Source organism: Caretta caretta, chromosome 3 (assembly GCF_965140235.1).
Source record: "Caretta caretta isolate rCarCar2 chromosome 3, rCarCar1.hap1, whole genome shotgun sequence".
Lineage (NCBI taxonomy): Eukaryota > Metazoa > Chordata > Testudines > Cheloniidae > Caretta > Caretta caretta.
The window spans coordinates 70,078,438-70,101,414 of NC_134208.1; the positions used below are offsets into that span (position 1 = coordinate 70,078,438).

Sequence of the window (22,977 nt, forward strand, 5' to 3'; positions counted from 1 at the left end):
TCCACCCAACTTGCAAGTTCCACTTTCAGAGTCATAATGCATAACTATTTTTGTTAAGCAGATTTTCCCAGAGAAGCAGTGACACATTCAGAACTCAATCTGCCTACAGTCTTCACTCCTTAAAAGAAAAACAGGATGCACAAATGACTAGAAAGGAGGGGGGGGGAAATGTAAAGGTACCTGTTATGTTTGGCTGTAGCAACTTGATCACACTACTGATTCCAGCAGAGAGGGGACTGGAGTAGAAACTGTTCAGCGATGCGGCACCAGCTTCTAGTTGAGTGCGCACTGAATCTGTAGGTGAGAATAATAGTTAGGAGTGTTTAGCTTTGAAGGTACAAAGCATATTTAGTCAACAAAAACACTCAAGATGTGCCAGCCAAAATCTCATCTGCCCACTTCATGGCTGCCCTCTTTCTACACTAATTACAGATAGCAGATCAGCCTTTCAGAAGGCCCGTAACAGCATGCACTGCAGCAATCTGATCTCAGTATTACATAGGCTTCAGAAGGTACTTTGGGATTGATTGTCAAACAGATAAAGCAGTAAACAGTGTACATGACAGTCACGACACAAGAAATTAACACATGGGAATTTCCATGTGCTTCTATGATTTTTAGGGTCTGGTTTTCAAAAGTCAATGCAAGTTACGTATCTAACTCCCATGGATTTATTTATTATCTATCACTGATTTTTTCTACAGAATCTAACTTTCAGTCAAATAATTTTCTAGCCATTTGCAATATTTTCTGGTTACAATTTCAGATAATTAATACACACACGGCTGTTGGGAGAAAAACAATAGCATCGAGAGCGTGAATCTCATCCACTGCAATGTGATATAACGAATACTGGGATTTTCAAAGGCGCTTAAGGGAGTTAGATTCCCAAATCCTACTGGGCATTTAATTCCCTTCCACTGGGATTTTCAAAGGAGCCTAAGTCTTTAATTATGATGATCATTTAAATGCCAGCATTGTGAACTATTACACCAGTGATAGAATTTGCAAGCACGCACAGTTATGTAGCTTTCCCCTGTGGTTGTACGTTCCATTCCTGTGAAAGGATGTCCCAAACAAATAGAGCTGCAAGGTATAAATATCCAAATACTCTACAATAGTTTGTTTTAATCTAGCAGGGGTTGGCCGCATAGTAGCATTTTCAGTCTCGGGTGGCTTCTGCAGGCAAGTGACACAGCTTGTCTGTTGCTAGAAACACTCTAAATTATCTGTTTCAATTAAGCAAATATAACAAATTAATTTACAAAAAGCATTTCCAATCCTACGATAATTAAACTGGTCTATCAAATCTTTAATGCTTTTTAGCCTGCAATCTAACACTCATTATTCTGAGTGGTTAGACATCACACAATCTCAGGAAAATCCCAGTTTCGCAGAGTTTCTCTGGCTGTCCAGCTAATTTATTTAAGACTAGGCAATCTGTAAACATAATTGCATAATTTTTACAGTTTTTACTGCTGCTGTGAAGGAAAAACAATGGAGAGAACTAAATCAGTCTGTGGTAACTATAATAATTAAGAATAATACCTACCAAGCACTTGTGGTAGATTCTTGGTTAAGTGATTAAGCCATCTAACTCTCAACATCCAATCCTGATTGGATGCCTTTTCTATGAACAATTCAACAGAAGTAGATAGGACTTCAATTTCATCTGTCCAATAGGCATCCATCTGAACAGCACTGAATCGGAGACTCTCTGCATTAGTGGATTGCATAACTTTCTGCAAATCTTGCAGAGTAAGTGGCAGTGTTCTGAAATGAATGAAAATAATTAGGGTTAAATACGTGAAGGCTAGGAAAAAAACACCCTAATTCCAAAATGAGTCAATTCTCAAAGTGAAATTACTGATAATTACTATGTAAAGTATCACCAAATAACCTCCACAATTTATGCGAACAGTCTTTTTGCCCCAGGTAGATAACTATTTGAAAATACCCCTATTTTCCAAATTCACTTAGCTTTTGTTTTCAGTAGATTTTTAAATCCACTTTACCATTTTTAACTGAGTTTAAGATGTCTGCTACCAGCAACTCAGTATTACGGTTACTTCATACACACAAATGACAAAGCATGGAGCTTTACAGGACAAATTACAACTCAGTTCCTGCACCAAAGAGTCCACAGCATGAGAATACAGGTATGGATGAGGGGAGAGGAGGGAAGGAAGAGAAGGCACAGGAGAAAAACAATGTTCCTTTCTTATTTTCAGATAAATATTTAACTTCAGTATGAACTTCTACGCCTTGCTCTGCCACTGACTTGTCACATGACATTGTGCATCAGTGCACTTAAAGATTTGCACAGGAAGACACCGGTCTGCCACCAGGAGTTTACAATATAAGTGAACACTAACTGAGGTTTTGCTTCAATGTTGTGAAAGTTTGAAAAATTCGGCATGAAACTGACAAGAGGAGCTCTTTCGTCTGACCACCACATGCAGGACTCAGATCTGGCAGCTCTATTTGGATAAGGAGCTCAAAGTTTGGCTGTTCATCTGAAGCTACTGGACCAAAATCTCGTAAGGAAATGTTCTCAAATATCAAGTAATCCTCTTTCTGCCAGTTCAAAAAGGAGCATAAGAACAGGTCCTTTTGTGGTTATTTCTGTTTCTGGATGAAACCACGGAGTACAGAGCAGTGCTAGTATATTCTGAAGTATTAGCCACACGATTTTGAACTTCAAAGGGTTTGGATCCAAAAAGTTTTGGGCCAGTTCTTGATTGGACTTATTTGTGTATCTCCAACGTTAACATTTACTCTATGCTTTAGACCTGGAACGCCTCCTCCATTCTGACACAGGAAGTTTCTACTCTTCATTCAAACCTTTTCTTATGGCTCTCTTTTCCAATATGCCCAGCAACTAACACTTCAGAGTAAGAAAGTGGGCACCCACCTTCTTCAGAGTGTCAGGGTATTCAATATATTTGTTAGACTACTTAAACTGTAAGGTAGATTACTCAGTAAGGGCAGAAAGAACTGTGTACACTATTGGACCTTAATTCAATTAATTTGTAAGAAAACTGGGGCAGGGCTGGGGAAGAGAATAAAAAGATACTTAAAATCTAAGATGCCTTGCCTTGCCCATTTCTATATAATTCTGAATACCTTAATCCAGGTTAATGTAGACTGAGAATGTTTATTCATTTGAAAATCAGAACAAAACAAAACAGATATTGAGGGTTCAGAGTAAACGTAAAAAGTTAGCCACACATCCCTGATTGAACAGCATCATGGTGACACCATTTACTGATAGTGGGTACAGTAACAGAGTGTTAAACCTGTATTATTTGTTGCTCATTCTTTAACCAAAAAAAGTGTCTCTTGCCCACCTGCTGTTTTTCAGGCTCAGTCTGTTCAGACAATATGCAAGGACCTGTCCGTCACTCTGGACTGTAGAAAGAAGTGAGTCTTCAGCTAAAAACAGACCTGCAGGTAGAGAGTCTGGCCACAATCCCATTGCTAGCAGGGAGTCACCCCAAGTTGCATGGGAAGTCAGAGCTGAAACATGCTTCATTACCAACTCCAGCACAAGCTAAAACAGAACAGCATAGAGCAATTCAGCATTATGTATTCAAACATGCATTCAGATACTACTACTCAGGCAGGGTTTTAATTAAGAATATACATAATCTTACTTTATTACTGATTTCATATCAAAAGATCTCAAAGCACTTCAACCACAACCAAAACATATGATACTCAGCTGCTTGTAACAGCACATAATAGTGAACAGTAAGATAGGAAGCCAATACCACCATATTCAGGTGGAACTTCAGGCTGACAGAACAATTTCTCCAGGCTGTAAATCGGCCAGAGCTACCGCCTCTAACTATTGCTTGAGGAGACATGGAATGTAAATAATAAATTAACAGATCTCATCTTTAAGTCTCATCTTAAGAGACAATGGTTCACACGGCAGAAGTGGAGTAAGGAGGCTAGAACCAGCTGGATTTCCCAGCTGGGGAATTACCTAGCACACGGGTTCAGATTAAATGCCCTATCCTACTGCATACTCCCATGACCTCCATGACCAGTTTTAGGGGAATGCCTGGGGGCATGGAGAACGTGTCACGGAAGGCGAAGATGTAGCTGAAGTACACTGTACACTTATTCTGTGGCACAGAAAGGCCTCTTGGGAAACCACTGCAGTACGGGTTAAGTCAGAGAATTCCCAGGGGTACTCCAGATTACACTGGGCCAAAGAAGCCCCTAGAACCCGCTGAACCCCGGAAGTGTGAAAGCAGTTTAAAACTACCTTTTCTCTGCTCTCCATCAGGCTGCGACTCTTGACAAGTGCAGCTCAAAACTGGGGCCTGAAACTGCCAAGAGCACAATGCTCTCCAACAGCATGCTAGGGCCCTTCACAGGACAGAGTGCTGCTTTCAGAATCACCAACCCTCCTTCTGGCAGCAGTCTTTTCTAGGAATTTCGATATTGTTGTTCATTTGTGAAAAAACACAACACAGTTTTAAGGAGAATGAAACATTTACCTTTTGGTTCATCTGGGACTGCTGTGAGCGGACGTACACTTCCCAGCAAGCTCTGTAAAAACTCTTCACTAAACCAAGGCCTCGATGCAACTGTTGTACAATTAGTGTAGTAGCATGAATCAAAGATGACAATGTCAACACAGAACCTGAAAAAGCACTGAATATTAATATCAGCCAACCATTTCTGTAGAACATTCCAGATACTTTAATTTGCCAACACCCTCCCTTCTGACCATGCTCACCTGCTGGGGGCACACACTATCATTCTATAGTGCCTTGAAGCAGAGCACCCAACATTAATGAAATATGCCTTGCATTACCCCCAGGCAAGGTAGCAAATATCCCCATTTTACAAGCAGAGAAAATGAGACCAACAGAAGTTAAATGGAGCATCACTAACTCAAAAATCACTTTTTGCCTGTAAATGATTATATCTGTTACAAGTAAGACCTAAAATTACATTATCTGAAACAGTAGAGAAATGTCTATTTTTTCCTAGCTATTCAGTGCACAGCCAGTCTCTCTGCCTCGGCTATATGGTCACACTCAAGTTTCCCATGGGTCTATCATGCAGCCACATGGGAAAAAGACTTTTAAAAATGTGATTATAAAACTACAAAAGCACACCTGCTTCAAATCCCAGGCCTATCTAAACCTTACCTTTTTAAAAAAATTGTCTAAATTTTAAGATGATTGTGTCATTTTAAGTGACTTGGCCAAGGTCAAACATCAAGTGGCAGATTTGGGAATAGAAACCAAATTTCCAGATTCCCAGTTCTTCTCTTTCAGATGATCTCTTTCCACAGAGCCACCCACTGAGAGAAATTTTTCCATGCTAACTGAATTAATCCCAGCCTAGACAGAATGTAAATATAACTCATTCTTTATTAAATTATACTTATAGTTCTTATAAAAGACTGCACTGACAAAGGAGACAGATGTGTTGCAGACATGAGATACTGATCACGCAGAAGGAAATTTAAAGTAGTACTAAGGACCACCACACCACTTTAGCCTTTACCATGGGGCTTGAGTGATACAAGAGCCTTGTGCAAGTCTTTTCTCCTGTGCTGATTTTCAGCCAGAATAAGTTTATTGTCATTCACAACCCACCTTCCCCCCCGGCTGCCCCTCTCTGCATTCTGCGGACTCTTGCACAATTCATAGCAATGTAAAGAGAAATCATAAGTGTGTGGTGGGATCTCTTGAGCTTTATAATTCACACCTAGTCCTTGAAGAGCAGAAATGAAAGAAAAAACCTAATTATACTAAAAGCATCTGCCTCTCTACTTTAACTGGACATAACGCACATTGGAGGGACCAGAATATTCCAGTCTTAACATTCAGTGCCAAGCCTAGGGCCACACAAGATATATAATGCCCAGACAGGGAGTATTTACTGAACTGTTAAGGCGGCTTGTCTCACCTGCTATAGTTTCTTTAGCTTCTGAATGTACAGCCATGAGTGCATTGCATACACTGTCTCCTTGTAAGCCCAGTCCATGCAGCAACACCTTCATGTCCAGATTGTCCAATAAATTCCCATCACTTTCCCCAGGAATGTAAATCTCAATCCCACGGTTCCTCATGGCTCTGGATATTTCCCCATGAAAAGGATCCATTGAAAGGAAAAGCCTATTAAATATGCAGAACAGATTAATAAAATAATTAAGATTCACTTTAGAACCACTAAGTTTGCTCTGCAGAGAATGCCACAGCAAATAAAATAATCAATTAAATAATGCTAATAAAGTGTTAAATACTGAGGAAAGAGAGGTTACCTCTCTTCCATAACCAGAGTTCTCAGAGGTGTGTGATCCCTATCTGTATTCCACAGTGGCTATGCATGCACTTCACATGCCTGAAACTGGAAGATTCTTTCTAGTAGCATACCTGTGCACTCTCTCTTTGTACTCTGAAGTTAAAGACTCATAGACTTTAAGGCCAGAAGGGACCATCATGATCATCTAGTCTGACCTCCTGCACATTGCAGGCCACAGAAACTCACCCACCCTCGTAGCATGCCTGTAATAGACCCATAACCTTTGGCTGTTTTACTGAAGTCCTCAAATCATGATTTGAAGACTGAGGGTATAAGAGGCAGTGCAGACCACCCACCTCTCAAGTTTCTTCTCTACTACGATCCAAAGCATAGGGGAAGGAGAGCTGGTAACAGAAAACAGACAGGGATGTCTCATCTCGAGAAACTCTGGTTATGGAAGGTAGGTAACCTCTCTTTCTTCTTCAAGTGCTGGTCCCTATGGGTATTTCATTTTGGATGACTATCAAAACAGGACTCATGAAGGAGGAGGGTAAAGGATGCATCAGTTGAGGAGGCATGCACCAGGGAATAGTGTCTTGTGAGGGTATGGAATGGAACTCCATGTGGCTGCTTGGCATATGTAAACAAGAGGTACTCCCCGAAGTGAAGCTGACAAAGTGGGACCACACATGGTGTAGTGGAGGAATCTCAGACAACAACAGAGAAAGACACAACCCAAAATCCACTTAGTCTTTACGATGAGACAGCTTTCCCTCTCATGCATTCTGCAAAGGCAACCAAGAGTCTGAGTGAATTCCTAAAGGGTTTTTTTTTTTTTGCTTTGTAGATGGAATGGAGTCTCTGTTCCTCCTTGGTAGTGTGAGGCTCAGGAAAATATACATAAAGTTATGAACTGATTTACTTGCAAATTGAAGACTACTTTGGGGACAAATTTAGGGTGGAGTTATGAGGAAACCTTATCTTTATGGAATATGGTGTAAGGTGGGTCAGCCATTAGGGTTCCCATTTCTCCCACCCTTTTGTCCAAAGTGAGGGCCACAAGGAAAGCAACTTTCACAGCTAAATGGGATAGTGAGCATAGTGCTAGCAGTTCAAAAGGTGGCTTACTTAGTTACTGTTGAAAGGACCAAAGTTCAGATCCCAAGTAGGAGCAGGTTTAATTACTGGAGGAAAGGTTCTGAGTAAACCCTTCAGAAACTGCAGTTGCTGGATTCATGAAGATGGAATAGTTGTCAGTCAGAGGGTAGAAGGTGCTGACTGTTGCTAAGTGAAACCAAAGCGAGCTAGGGGAAAGAACAATCCAAGAGGGTAGGGATGCCTGTTTCCTGCGGGGACCATAGTGACATCCAGCCCAAATAGAATATCATTTCCACTTAGCTAATTAACATTTCCGGGTAGATTCTTTTCTGCTGTTGCTACGGATGACTAAGAGCTGCCAAACATTGCTGCTCTAGGTTCAATGCCCATCCAAATATTACACTGCCAGGCTAAGTGTCTTCAGATATCTGATCCTGCCTGCGTTCTGCGTCAGGAGGTCTGGGAAGGATAAAGTACTGATCAATGGACAGGATTACAGTCAAAGGAGAACAGGGAACCAAAACAGCAGCAACCATTTGGGAGTAATGAGGATGATCACCACTTTATCCTGCTGGATCTTTCTGAGAACTCGAATTAGGAGGGATGGGGGGGAAGGTGTACATCAGATTTCCCAACAATGGAATCAGAAGGGCATCTCCTCTGGAGTTTGGACCCTGTGCTCCATTGGAGCAGTTCATCACGCACTTCTTGTTGTCCTGCAACAGGTCCAAAGTCGGAGATCCCCATTGATGGAACATCTCTCTTACATATTGTGAGCCTCCCAGTCACGATCCATCAAGAAGTGACGGCTGAAGCTGCCTACCGAAGTGTTGTGGATTCCAGGGTGGTGTACTGCTGACAGTGTAATTTGATGATGGATGCACTGATCCCACAGGTGAACTGACTCTATACAAAGAGGTGTAGATCTTGCTCCTCTTCCTCTCCCCCCCACCCTCTTGTTGATACACAACTCTACCCCGATATAAGGCGATCCGATATAACCCGAATTCGTATATAACAACGCGGTAAAGCATTTCCCCTCCTCCCCTGTACCTCCCAGGCTTGCACAAGCCTGGGAGGGAGGGGGGAGAAGCGGAGCGGCGGCACGCTCAGGCGAGGAGGCGGAGTGGAGGTGAGATCGAGCGGGGCGGGGGGCGCACGGGGAGGGCCGCAGCAAGTAACTGGGGAGGTGGGGCGCAGAGGAACCGCTCCCCGCCCCAGCTCACCTCCTCCCCCAAGCGCACCGCTGCTCCGCTTCTCCCCGCTCCCTCCCTCCCTCCCTCCCAGGCTTGCCGTGCCAAACAGCTGATTCGTGGCAAGCCTCGAAGGGAAAGAGGGAAGGAGGGGAGAAGCGGCGCGGCGGCATGCTCGGGGAAGAGGCAGAGATGAGCTGGGGTGGGGAGCTGCCAGTGGGTGCTCTGCACCCACCAATTTTTCTCCATGGGTGCTCCAGTCCCAGAGCACCCACGCAGTTGGCACCTATGGCAGCAGCATGTCTGGCTCCGACACGCTGCTCTGAGCATCGTGTTAAGGGGGCCGGGCCAGGGGGTTGGATAAGGGGCAGAGGGTCTCGGGGGGCGGCCAGGGAACAGGGAGCAGGGGGGGTTGGATGGGTCAGGGGTTCTGAGGGGTCCGTCGGGGGCAGGAAGTAGGTGGGAATCGGATAGGAGGCGGGGCCAGGCTGTTTGGGGAGGCACAGCCTTCCCTACCCAGCCCTCCATAGCAAGTTCGATATAACGCGGTTTCACATATAACACAGTAAGATTTTTTGGCTCCCGAGGACCGTGTTATATCGGGGTAGAGGTGTATAATATATTGGTCATATTGTCCAACATCACTGGACATGTTGGGAGTGAATAAGTAGTAAGCATCTTTTGCAGGCCTCCGAGACTAATTTCTGTTCTAGTAGATTTATACACATTCTTGGCTCACAGGAGGGTCCATGTCCCCTCAGCTCTACGTTCATCTAGACATGCACTACAACTTAACAGAGACATGTCCGTGATTAACGTCTTCTGGGGAGGCGGTGGAGTGAAAGGAACTCCCACCCACACCTGTTCTTTGTCTTGCCACCAAGTTAGAGCACCCCACACACTGTTAGGGATTGTCCATACTGTGCTTGCTTAGCACATAAACCATGCAAAGCCAGGCTTGTAGGCACTGGAGTCAGAGTCTGGAAAACAGGGTAATTTCGGCGTAAGACACCATGTGACCTAGACAGATGAGGTACGTCCAAACCAATGTTTGTGCACTCTTTCTGAGAAGGCGGATCAGAATGCTCGTGGATTGGAATCTGTCTCCGGAAAGGCTGGCTCTGAGTGAGTCCAGAGATGCTCCCATGAAATCTATAGCCTGTGATGGTGCTGAAGTGTAGTTGTAGCCATGTCAGTCCCAGATACTAGAGACACAAGAGGGGTGAGGTAATATCTTTTACTGGACCAGCTGCTGTTGGAGAGAGAGAGAGAAAAGCCTTTCAGCTCTGTGTGGCTTGAAATCTTCTCTCTCTCTCACCAACGGAAGCTGGTCCAAAAAAAGGTATTACCTCATCCGCCTTGGTGCCAAAGTGGACTTTTCTACATTTATACAGATTTCTAACGCTGTTAGGAACGTAAGCAAGGATGAAGTTGATGAGATTACCTCGTGACAAGATTTCCATGCCAGGAAGAAGGGAGAGCAGTGCAGTGAAGAGGAAAACCCCCAAAGGGGAAAAACAGACTCCCAAGACCCTAACTATACTAAAACTATCTAACAAGATGTGTTTTTGAACTATTTACACATAAAGTTGAAGGACGAGTTTTGAGGACACTGGAGTGTTCCATCCCACACCGTGCAGCAGTAAGAAGGAATTGGAGAAGTGCCCAGTCTGTACTGTCCCTTATAGCCTTGGTTCAGAACACGAGGAGACACAGTACTTAGGTGTGGACCAAAACGGACATTACTAACAAGAATCTTCCAATCCCACAGTGGACCAGCATGCGCGGAACTTACTCAGGCAGATTCCCAGTGAACTCAATGTGAGTTCAGTTTATGTAAGTTCACCTTAGCATTAGGACACAAATTTATGTTAACTTCCCTTTAAAGTTATTTAAATCAATTATATAAAGCACCCTCTGCCTCTGTTCTGCCTCTCTATTTGGACAGAAAGAGGTGTTAAACTCATTCAGCAAAAACCCAAAAACACAGGCAAATTCTTCTGTGGTCACCCCCTAACAAGACATTCTTGCTGCAGAAGGCTATTTAGATGTGAAGAGATTTTGGAGGACAGTAGAAAACCATCCAATTGTAACAATGCTGGAGTTGCTATGTGCCCTCAGAGCATTTAAATTGCCACTACCAGTGTAAGTTGTTTTTTCAGTCAAAACCCAACAAAAATATAAAGTAACTTCACAGAAGTAAAGAAATGGAGCACCTGAAATTCGGATGAGGGGCAACAGTAGGGGTGGTGCCATCTATCACACCTCTCTCACTCATGGTAAGGACGCCCCCAGGTTCGAGTAGAGCATTCAAGCGGTCCAGCACTGATGGACTACATTCAAAAGAAAGTTTACATGAGTTGCAAATTATCTTTCATCATCAATCCCACAGTTAATCAAAACACTATAATCCAAAAATGAAGAGCTGAAGTGATAATCAAAGCAGTTGGAAAAGAACTTTTACTAACTAGATACTGTGCCATCAGACTAACTTTTTCAGCTTTAGAAAATTTTTATGAACGACTGAAGGGCCAAGTGAACAAGGGAGGTAGAAAGAGGTTTATTGACTGAAGAAATGAAATTACTGTATGCTCTTACTTGCAGAAGTTTACATTGTCCATTAAAAGCCAGTCCCCAGATTGCAACGCCTGAATCAACATTCCATCAACCCATTCAAAAGTGCCATGACTGTTACCATCCACAGACTGAACAAGCTGCAGCCTGAAATGTCGAAATTCTTCCATCAGTCTCGAAAACTCTGAAACAGAACACATCTTGTAATCACTACTTCTATTACTGGCCAAGACAGCCTTCATTTCCAGTGGAGTGACAAGCTAGTAGTTTACTGAGTAAACTAAATGAGCCACTGCTGGATTTCACATTTCCTCCACATTAGAGAACTATGTAATTTAGGCCCTTATGCAACTGGATCCATGTGCCCAAGATCTACATGGATACAGGGTCTTGGCAGGGTGGATACAGCTGCAAAATTTGGAACTTAGAGTCTACTACATCTAACACAGGGGGCGAGGTTAATAGATACTCATGGTGCATTTTTATTAAATGCTGAAAAGGGCAGTTGACAGGATTTAATTAGAAATGCATCACCCTCCTGAAATTGATGAAAATGTGTCCACTTTTTATTCTAGACATTAACTGCAAGAACAAACATCCCCAAGTTCCCCTCTTCAGAGGGGCAAGACAAGGATGCCAACTACCTCCATAACCATTTCCTTTAGCTTTGGAAATCCAGCCATTGGAATTAGAAAGACAGTGGTAAAAATTTGTGAAGAGGAAGACCATAAAATAAATCTTATATGCAACAATATTCTACTATTAAAATCAAGATGCAGATATCAATACAACTGCTATCGAACATCTCTCAATTTGGCCTTATAATTGGCTATAAAGTTGAACTGGGAGGATTTACTATTGTCAATTTAATCCAACAGTTCCCTTTCCCTCCATTTGTTTGTTACATGCATATATTTTGCATGCCATGAACTCCCCACAGGCACAGGAGTCCACCCACACCAAACTCACTGAAGTTCTGGGGTTCTCGATTATAAGCTCTTTGAGGCATGAGCTGTCCCTCATTACATATTTGTAAAATATCCAGTACAACAAGACCCTGATTTTGGCTGCTGCGCAGTACCATAGTACATTTGTATAATAAAACAAATCTGAAGAAACCACTAATAAAGAACCAAACAGATGAACTGTGTGTTACATATGCAGAGTTCATAGTAGCTTCAGAGATAAGCAATGAAAAACCAGGAATCATTTTCAACATTTCATTAGATCTAAAACTTGGCACAGAGATGTCCGTACCTGGAATATTTAATTTTCAGTGCTTTGATTTCAAATAAGCTCTGTACATACCTGCTTTTGAATAAGAGTTTATTTTGTTGTTTAGTCGCTGGATAAGTGAAAGTATTCCCTCTAGTTTGTTCACCAGTTCACTTGTGACACTTCTACTCCCTTCACCCAGAGATTTGGGTTTAAAGTTAAGGATGAAACTGCTCCAAGCACGCAACACAACTTCAGCATCATCGGGACAGATTTCAGTCAGAAGGAGACTGTCCCTTATTAGTGTCCTCACAGCACTCTCCACTTTCTCTAGTAGGCACTGCCATGGCCGAATGACATCAACCTGCAACATTAAGCGGTTACTATATCCAGACATCCATAGTATATAGATTCTATTCAGTGCTTTAACTCTAATGTCACAACTACTATATATAGTTGGATAAACTTTAGTTGGTGTTGGTCCTGCTTTGAGCAGGGGGTTGGACTAGATGACCTCCAGAGGTCCCTTCCAACCCTAATATTCTATGATTCTGTGAAATTACCTCCCATCCCCAAAAATAATATTTACCTGTTCAAATCCACCTAAGAGTTCAGTTGTATCCATAGCACTGTTCATTGCCATAACCTTTAATCGATGACCTGTCAGGTGAGCCAGAAGTTCAACAAGGCTGGTCTTCCCAACAGCTGCAGGACCCACCAATATTACCATCCAGCCCATATGCACACATTTCATTATGGACTCAAGGGACTGCAGGGAATGATGTAAAAGAGACAGACGTCTGCAAGGGGGAGGAATATAGTTGCCACGAGCAAGAACTGAGTAGCCAATCTAAAAAGAATTAATAAAAACACTTAAGTATGTTGATGGGGGGCGATGAAGGCAAGAGAAGGGAAAATGGAAGCTCAAGTTTACGGTGATAAAAAAAATCACCTCTTTTTAATTTATCTTACCTGAACATTATAAGGAGTGATGAGAAACTGTCTGGTTCCCCTATATGGATTAGAATTCTGGCCAAAAACATCCCTGAATATGGAAATGACCTAAAATAGCCAAAAGAAAGGTTAAAAAAAGATGAATCAGCCTAGATTTCTACAGTGTAGGGATTATGTTTTATTTCCATAGAAATTTTCACTGTGAGCTACCCCAAAGCGCTTTACCAACTTATTCACGGTTTATTCAAAGGGATCATTTCATCCAGCAATGAAATGCTGCAACTGTTTTGCAGCACTCATCAGCAATTCCACAAGTCCTTCAGACTTAGCAAATCATGGCTTCTTATCACAGAACATGGAACACAATTTTATACTACCAGTACCTCTTTTCTTTAACTGAGTACAGGCAGAGAAGCCAGCCAGTAAAGCTTCTGAAATAGCATATAGAAAGAGACAATGCGGATCAAGGAAAGGGGAAAGAATGAAACATAAGGGAAAAATGACCAAGCAGCTATTTGGCACAAAAGTTTAGTCTTATGGTTTGATAAATTTTCAGTCTAGGTTGTTTGGTTATTTTTATTTAAACTGTAATGAGGAAAATGAAAGGAGTATTAGAGAGCAGGAGGAGTCTGAGTGGTATAAAGCTAACCCAAATAAATGAATTTTAGGGGGGACTTAAAGTAAGTAAGTGGGTTTGCTTGGCATACTGAACAAGGGAGACAGTTTCAAGCCTGGGGAGTGGCGTGAAAAAAGGCACTGTCAAATGGGAGAAGACATAGGGTTCAATAAAGCCAAAGAAGCTGGCAGAATATAATACAGAAGGGTGGTGGTAGATGGCGACAAAATGTAAGTAGGGTGACACTGTACAACACATTCACGTTACAGATAATGGCTTTGAAGGATGCAGAAACGAAACAAAGCCAGTGGAGGAAAAAACAACAACCTTGCAACATTAACTAAGTAGATTACACTACTCACCCTCCCTCCCACAGCTGTCGACCAATTGCTACTCAATTCCTAGATCCTTCCACATATCATTACTAATTTTCTTCCCAACTTCACAACCTTCGGTCCCCATCCACTCATGAAATTCAGGTCATTCCATAAGAACGTGTAAGGTATTTTTGCATAAATACTGATATTTAATAGATGACCTGAGAAATGTTTTATATTGTTTTGCCCTTGTAAAAGTATTTTGCTGCTGCCAGTAGCAGAGAAGTAAGGGTGGCAATGCCATACTATGCCACCCTTACTTCTGTGCTGTTGCTGGCAGCGGCACTGCTTTCAGAGCTGGGCATCCATATATGTGCTTGTATGGTGGGAGCGAGGGGCATAAACAATTACAGATACAAAGCGGGGGGACGGGCGGCGTGATCAACGTTTGAGAACCACTGTCTTACACGAATAGCTTTAGAAACAATAGGTATTTCAAAAGGAAATTAGGAAAAGGTACATGAAGGATGTCTGAAAATTTTCCTTTGTGTGCAACAGTAATTTCTACAGGAAAACTGTCAAATATCATTGCATTTACATAAAAAGAAAAGGAGTACTTGTGGCACCTTAGAAACTAACCAATTTATTTGAGCATAAGCTTTCGTGAGCTATAGCTCACTTAGCTCACGAAAGCTTATGCTCAAATAAATTGGTTAGTCTCTAAGGTGCCACAAGTACTCCTTTTCTTTTTGCGAATACAGACTAACATGGCTGTTACTCTGAAACCTGCATTTACATAGGCATTACTGGAAACATGTAACAATCAAGGAACAGAGAGCAAGGATGTACAGCTCACCTTCTCTTGGTCTTCTCTGGTTCTCATTCTTTCACCATAGACCAAAAATACATGTTGGCCTGGATCATAGCATCCTGGTGACTGATCAACAAGTATCAGCTGACACCAGCGGAAAAGATCACGCAGGTTAAATTCCCAGGGTCCTCCTTTCTGTCCCCACTTCTTGAGAGCATTAACCTCTTGATCAATCTGGAGAAAGCAGCAGTTCAAAATCTTTTTATTTCACTCACATATGCAGTCATCTTAGAAATATTTTTAAAAGCCAAGTAGACCTGTGTCATTAGGCTCTGCTCACCTGATGTAGAGAACATTGCCAATAGGAGGTAGGAGCCCTGCTCACTTCATTGTCACTGTCAGGAGCCATCTGGGGTCTGTTGCCACCAGATTCAGCCCACCCAAAATGAAGGTGGTCTTTTATCTCCTAATGACCTAACATCTTAGTCATTGCATGAACTCACATTTCTTTTGCAATCTGCCAATATCCTTTCAGTGATATTCCACCACATAATAATTCTACATAAGGCATATAATTAGGCATGGAAGGATTAAATTTTAATCAGTAATGCCAGTAAACATTGATTTAACTGTACACACACAAACTAATGAAAAAATATTTCCATCAATAATCAAAATTTACAGATAGGCAAAGAAAGAAAAATGCTGCTTGAGAACTTAAGAGTTGGATTTAAGGATATTTACTTCGGATATTTTGATATGTGATGTTGACAATTTGTGTTTTAATGGTTATAAAGGTTTAGCTTTTTGAATCACAACATTTACTGTCATTTACTAATTATTGTGTACCCAATCAATATCCCAATAAATTCCCTCAACTGTGAAAATTTGATAAAAATAAAAATAATGGTTAAAACCTATAATTTTGTGCAACTGTGAAAATTTAAATTGATAAAAATTGAAAAAGTGTTTAAACTAAACATCAATATTGTCTGTTGAAATAATAAAAAAAAAATTTAATGCAGCCAAGTGCACATATAATATATATTCTTTTATCTCTTCATACTTTTCTTGGCTTTAAAGGTCAGCTATTTTATCTCTCTCTCACACACACACACACTTACAAAAGAAAAGCCCCCTCAGATAAAATTCTTTCAGTGGACTTTATCACAATGCCAAGTTTAGTAGAATTGACAGCTTGGAGAGTAGATGTGCTCCTTCCCCCAGTCTCCTCAGATATGGCCAAACAGGGATAACTATCTGTTTTAGAAGCAACTCGATAAGCACGCCAAAAATCTTATCTTTGTTTGTAAACCAGTCCAACCCCAATGACTCAGTGGAGGGGATTTTTCTGCAATAAAAGTCTTTGAAATTAGACTCATTTGAATTAAACTTTTACAATGTACTGTGGATTTAGAAAAAGTAAGTTTGAAAACGTTTAGGACACTAATGTGCAGAACAACAGGCCTTAAGCCCTAAACAGAGCACTTCTATGTCTTGAGGCACCATAAATTAGAAGCTATTGAATGCCTGTTAAAATAGACTAAATTCTGGATGTTGGTTATCTCTGTATCTATTGCTAAAAGGATTTATCCATTATGGTCTTCTCTTGTGATTGTAACTGATCATCCCGCAAATATACTAAAAATACCCTGCATACCCACAAAAGCCTCTATTGCTCAAAATACTTCAATTTCTACTTTTCCTAGAGTATAGTCCTTTTCACAGCATTCTATGATAAATAACAGCCTTAAATCCAGAAACAGAAATGTAACTCAGTTTTGTAAAAACAAAGCTTTGGTTTTCCCTCATGTTTCTAGAATAGCCCACACTCAGTGAGAACAATTATTTTTCAAATTCACCTGTCAGCATTGTCACCCCAAAACTACCCTCTATATTTTTTTAAACGTTTCTCACTCATTCTGCCTACCTCAGACAACTGTTTTCATCAGTACAAATCTGAAAAGTAAACATATTTTACCTTGTTATTGAAAGCAACCATTTTAGCAATAATATTTTTGTCGATGGCAGGAAACAGGGTATTCCCAATGAACTCCATATCTGCAGCTGTAAGTGGATCAACATATACCTGCAGGACCAAGAACACATGGAGGAATTTATGCAGTGTGCATGTGGGTTACATCACAAGAAGGACACAAAAAAGAATCATAGGCATAACCTGAAATGAATGCATGACTTGCCTGTGTAAATCTATTAAGAAAGGACTTGGGCAGCCCCTTTCTTCCACCTCCTTGTCTGTAGGGATTCTGGCATCCAAAGATCTTCGTCTTCTTATGTTGCACATGAAAACTCATCCCTAATTCTGGGATGTAAATCTCTGCTCGGTGATCAAAGCAGGCATTTAGTCCTTCTAATACAGACTGAGAAGCCAGATTCAACTATTTGAAAAAAGAAATAAGATGAAATAATGTTGTTCAAAAGTGGCCTCCACTTTAGCAGGCTATAATTTAAATACAAATGTGATTCAACTTTTCTTGCCTGTCCAAACATGATCATACATGACTATCCACAGCTAACAAATCCCACATTATGGCACTGCACTAGTGGGTAAGGTAAGGTTTTTCTGTTCTATTTACATTCTTTTACAATGCCCTCACCAAGGTATCTGAGCATGATTGCATTATAGATGTCTATTTTCAAGCATTCATTTTTCCTTTTGAACTATTTTCATGCTACTCCTAAATCCACAGATTAAATGTTTTATCAAGTTAATAAAGTTAGTTGAGATATTTATGTTACACAAATGCTTAAAAATTGTGTTTCGCACAACAGAGGAAATTAGGGTGGGTTTGTTTTTTAATATACACAAATAGCTAAAGAGACAATTTCTTTTCAAAACATCATACTTAGTATAACTGTAGTCCAGGTCTCCATGAGGAATGCATACTTTGCTACATACAAAACATTTTTAAAAAGAAATAACTTGCAGTCAGTTTAAGGGTAACATTTGCAAAAGTGCTTTAAGCAACTTAGGAGTCTAAATCCATTTTCAAAAGTGACTGCAGACTTTTAGGAGCTTAACTTTCATTGAAAGTCAGTGGAATTAGGGGCCTACGTCTCATTTTCAAAGATGATTTAGGCACTTCCAACCATGTCATTTAGCTGGTTGTGAAAATTTTACCCCAAACACCCATAAATCACCACTTCTCTTCTCCTAAATATTCCCATTTTATCGGTTTGCCAGACTTGCATTCACCTCATCTAATACAATCCAGTGTCCACCCTTTAATGCTGCAAGCAGGGGTCCATCACGCCAGGCAAATTCTCCTCCCTTTCCACCTTCCACAGGCAAGTCTGTCCCAAATAAATCTGTCACATCCTTGGGGAAACAGAGGAAGAAAGCAAAGATTTAAAACTAGATAAAAGGTTACCAGATTTCGAGCTTGCTTTGCATTTTTGCTTATTTTTTAAAAGCTAAGATCTAGTTATGCATTTAAAATTGACGATAGTTAAAAGAAGATATTCTACATTTTCCATATTGGGACTTCAGTCACCAAATACAGTATGCAGAACAATGCAAGAACATGAATGTCAGCCTCCAGCAAAGGCTATGACTACCCTAGAGAGCTTACAGCAGCACAGCTGCACTGATGCAGCTGCATTGCTGTAAGATCCCTGTGTAGCCACTCTAAGGCCTGGTCTACACTCGGGGGGGGGAAATTGATCTAAGATAACGCAACTTCAGCTACGAGAATAGCGTAGCTGAAGTTGACGTATCTTTAGATCGACTTAGAATCACTTACTTCGCGTCCTCGCAGCGCGGGATCCATGTTCACCGCTCCCCCGTCGACTCCGCTTCCCCCTCTCACCGTGGTGGAGTTCCAGAGTCGACGGCAGAGCAATCGGGGATCGATTTATCGCGTCTACACTAGATGCGATAAATCGATCCCCGATAGATTGATCACTACCCGCCAACCCGGCAGGTAGCGTAGACATGGCCACAGTCAATGGGAGAGAGATCTCCCATCAACTTAATTAATCCACCCCCAACAAGTGGCAGTGGCTATGCCGGCGGAGAAGCTCTCCTGCTGACATAGCACTGTCCACGCCGGCCTTAAAATTGACATAAATTATGTTGCTCAAGGGGGTGGCGAATTCATACCCCTGAGCAATATAATTTATATTGACTTCGGCTATGGCTACACTACAGCTTAAGTCTTTCAAACAAGTTTGCAGCACTCAAACTATATGCAGCATACGTGATGATCTGCACATTGTAATCAGCACAGAGCACAGTTTCTGGAAACAACAGCGGCTCTCTGCTCTGTCATGACACTCCACTCCTCATTAGTCTAATCTCAAGACTGATGAGGGAAGCCGGACAATTACGACTCAACATCTGAGTTTACAAGTGTAACCACTCATGCTTCATAAAATAAGAAACCAAAATAATATTTTACATATGGATCTACACATTTTTTTTAAAAAAGTCAATTACCGGGTAATATTTTACCCTACCGTTTGCTCAGACAGGTTGATTCGAACAAGGCAATTTCCTGAAGCCTTTGCCAATGCTGCTACTAGACTGGTCTTGCCCACGCCTGGAGACCCCTCCAGCAGAATGGGTTTGTTAAGCTGTAAGGCTCTTAACAGCCTTTGTGCATTCACTGCTGTAGTTCCTGCATTTAAAGCATAATCTGAAACACTGTTCCTCTGAAAAACAGGGCCTAAGATGAAGAGAAAGCAAAACAAAATTAAACCACAGACTAAATATTACAGATATTTAGAATATTTTAGATCACGTTTTCTAAAGACCTATTAACTTGCCAACTGCTTTTTCACCCTACTACAGCGCGTGATGGAAGATAGACCAGTAACTAAATAATGTATCAAGCAGTTATCCTCAGAAATCTGGCAGACATATTTAGTGTTTGATATTCGGTTTGACCTCAGCGCAGTCTCCATTTGTTCATGCATAATTTTGTGCATACACACACACACACCTGCACATGCACTTTTTGCAATGCGTTTTGGACATGGAATTTTAAAACCTGTAGGTGTTCATGAACCAAAGTGGAGGGAAAGTTTATGAATCTGTTCACACATTGCCAGTTTTGTGAGCCAAAGTTAAGTGCCCTCTCATGCAAGCATTTACTTTACTCTGGTTATAGAACACATCCTGGAGAAAACATTGATCTTCTTGCCCACCAGAAACCTTCACCTTTAGAGCTCACTGTAATTTCAATAGTAAATCACCATTTCTCACGTATGCAAGGTGTTAGTCACTATCCTTCTTTAAAGATTTCGATATTTGTTTCCTAGGAAAGAGGTATTCTCCCCTTTTGGGTGCCAGTTATCCTGTTAGAAAGTAAACCATGTATAACTTTGTATAAGATTCTGTGATTAGATGTATTTATAAGAGCCAGTCACCTAAGTTCCCTCTAAGCTGTGTGGCTTTGCAGCAGCTTATCAAGGGCCACACATGAGCTCAGGGCTACAGTGGGAAGAGGTGCCTCCCACGCAGCTCTAGCCCCAGAGCTGCCACGGCCAGGGAGAGAGATTATTCCCCAGCCCCGGAACTGCCATGGCTGGGTAGAGGCGGGGATAGGCGCCCCTTCCCCAGCCCCAGCCCCAGCGTTGCCGTGGCCAGGGAGAGGCGCCTCTCCCCTGGCCCCAGCACAGGTACTGCTGCGGGGAGAGGGCTGGGGGTAGTTCTCTCCCCCACGTGGCCAGGGGGCAGCCTGCACCCCAAGTCCCTCATCCCCGGCCCCACCCCAGAGCCCGCACCCCCAGTCCCTCATCCCCGGCCCCACCCCAGAGCCCGCACCCCCAGTTGGAGCCCTCACCTCAACCCTCTGCCCCAGCCCTGAGCCCACTCCCACACTCAGAACCCCTCTGCCCCAGCCCCACTCCCACCACACATCACCTCCATACTGGTGCACATAACAAAATTCATTCTGCACATGCATGGGAAAAATTAGAGGGAACATTGCCCGTCACCATGTTTTTGAATGTTTTAAGTTAGGCACTGTCTATAATACAACAGAGACATGCTCTAAACAGGGATGTCCAATCTAAGGCCCACCAGGGCATTTCATAAGGCCTGCTTCAACACAATACACTAACTGATTCATTAGTATTTTGTCGTCATGATTACATCATTTTAGTTTGCACAAGTGTGCAAATAGACAATACCGTACAATTGAGAAACAACCTATCTAAATACTTATGAAACAAGCTGAACTTAAAATATAACTCAATACAGGTGACTTTAAACTTATTCAAATATGTAGAATCTGTTTGGCCCACACACATTTAGGGTTAGGCTTATGTGACCTTCCTCCATAATTAGACTGAGTACTACTGCTCTGAATTGTGCAATGTTATAAAATAAAAGTTAGCCAAATGAATTATGAGTCAGCACTCTTACTCCCACCACTCTTTTCCATCCCAGCACATTTCTCCTTACTTATAAACACCTGAAAACATTCCATCCTTCCAAAAGAGTGTGCGTTATATGACAAACTTCTTATTTAGAACTCTTCCATTTTTCTTTATATTAGACCTCTCCATTTGTCTACACATTTATTTTTGTTTAAATAAAATCGACATGCCTGCTGCCTAAAAAAGAGAGACTTTACATCAGTAAAGTCACAATCAAAATATATTATCCTGCCAATAACTGGCTCCACCAAAAGGACAGTCTCCAAATTTACAACTCCCATGATGTCACACTAAAGAGCACACAGGCTAAGGTAACACCTCCATCCACTTCTCTTCTCAGTCATTAAAAGCATACACAAATTTAACTCAGACAGAGGCTTCCCCCAAAGAGCTGGCAGCAACTTCTTGTTAAGTGGCGCCGAGTGAAACACCCTTCCTTATTCCCCTGGTCTGCAAATCTAGTTACAGAAACACTATCTTTAATCTCATCAGTAATGAAAGTATGAAGGGAGAGTGAGCTCTTACATAGCCAGACCATATACAGAGCTTCAGAGAAGCCAGCAATCTCCAGTTTGTCTGGACATAGATAAGCCCTTGCAGCATAAAGAGCACAGGTGCAGCATGCTCAGCATAGCTAAACAGGTCGGCTACTGTGTCCTGCACTACCCTAATATCTCTGGTGGACTTCAGAGGTGCATCAGAGTCACCCAATCTAGAGAGTGACAAGGATTGCATGAGGGAACACAGGTCACAACATCCTGACCAGGCGCAGATAGAAAAAAATTTTGACACTTAGATCAGACATTGTAGCAGATAAGGGTCCAAAATAACCCCTGTGCTGCACACCTTGGATTAAGGGAAGGCACAACACTTCATAGCATAGAACCCCTCACCACCACAGATCAGTTCTCCCATTCCCCACCAGCATCACCTCTCTTTTTTCTGGGTTGAACTTCAGGCATTTCACCTTGATCCATGCCTCTCAAGCAGACACTGGATAAGCAGAGAGACTGTACTGCCTGGCTTTGATGAAAGACCTAGCTTTTAGCTATCAGCACAATGGGTACTATAGTACCAATCCATTAATGTGGTTTTATCAGTGGCATCAAAATGCACAGCCCACATGATGTATGTGGCCTGCATGACACATTCAGATTGTGCAGAATCTCATCTTTTTTTTTTTTTTTTAATAGGGTTTCTAGTCCTCATGGCAACAGAGATAATCTTCCAAACATGAACTGAATGTAACTGATGCCATGATATCTGCCAAGTCAGAAAAAAACATCCTGAAACAAAGACTCAGGGGTATGAACTTTATTGTCCACTTTTGACCAGTCTAGAGTTGTCAACTTTAACGCACAATGACCACACTTCAATGTCAATATTAATTATTCCATTGCTGATTATTTTAGCAAATGGAACAGCAAAAGGATGGGTGTAAAGCCCTACGGGGAAAGGGAATTAGGAGTTGCTTCAGAGAAGAAAATGCAGAGAGAACAGAGGAGATACACAGAGGGAAGA

At 41.8% G+C, this 22,977-nt stretch overlaps 1 protein-coding gene across 4 annotated transcripts in view; it reads right to left on the reverse strand.

The window, feature by feature from the left end:
* MDN1 (midasin AAA ATPase 1) overlaps positions 1-22,977 on the reverse strand; it is a 164,194-nt gene that overhangs the window by 63,708 nt on the left and 77,509 nt on the right. For all 4 annotated transcript variants that reach the window (XM_075126578.1, XM_075126580.1, XM_075126579.1 and 1 more), the window contains exons 36-50: positions 19,531-19,739; positions 18,269-18,391; positions 17,253-17,450; positions 17,033-17,140; positions 15,097-15,285; positions 13,326-13,415; positions 12,943-13,203; positions 12,447-12,717; positions 11,163-11,322; positions 10,781-10,897; positions 5,938-6,146; positions 4,512-4,657; positions 3,351-3,553; positions 1,553-1,773; positions 181-294 (exon numbers count right to left, since the gene is read on the reverse strand). In XM_075126578.1, the coding sequence (XP_074982679.1) occupies positions 181-294; positions 1,553-1,773; positions 3,351-3,553; positions 4,512-4,657; positions 5,938-6,146; positions 10,781-10,897; positions 11,163-11,322; positions 12,447-12,717; positions 12,943-13,203; positions 13,326-13,415; positions 15,097-15,285; positions 17,033-17,140; positions 17,253-17,450; positions 18,269-18,391; positions 19,531-19,739 (2,619 nt within the window). The remainder of the gene's footprint in view (positions 1-180; positions 295-1,552; positions 1,774-3,350; positions 3,554-4,511; positions 4,658-5,937; positions 6,147-10,780; positions 10,898-11,162; positions 11,323-12,446; positions 12,718-12,942; positions 13,204-13,325; positions 13,416-15,096; positions 15,286-17,032; positions 17,141-17,252; positions 17,451-18,268; positions 18,392-19,530; positions 19,740-22,977) is intronic.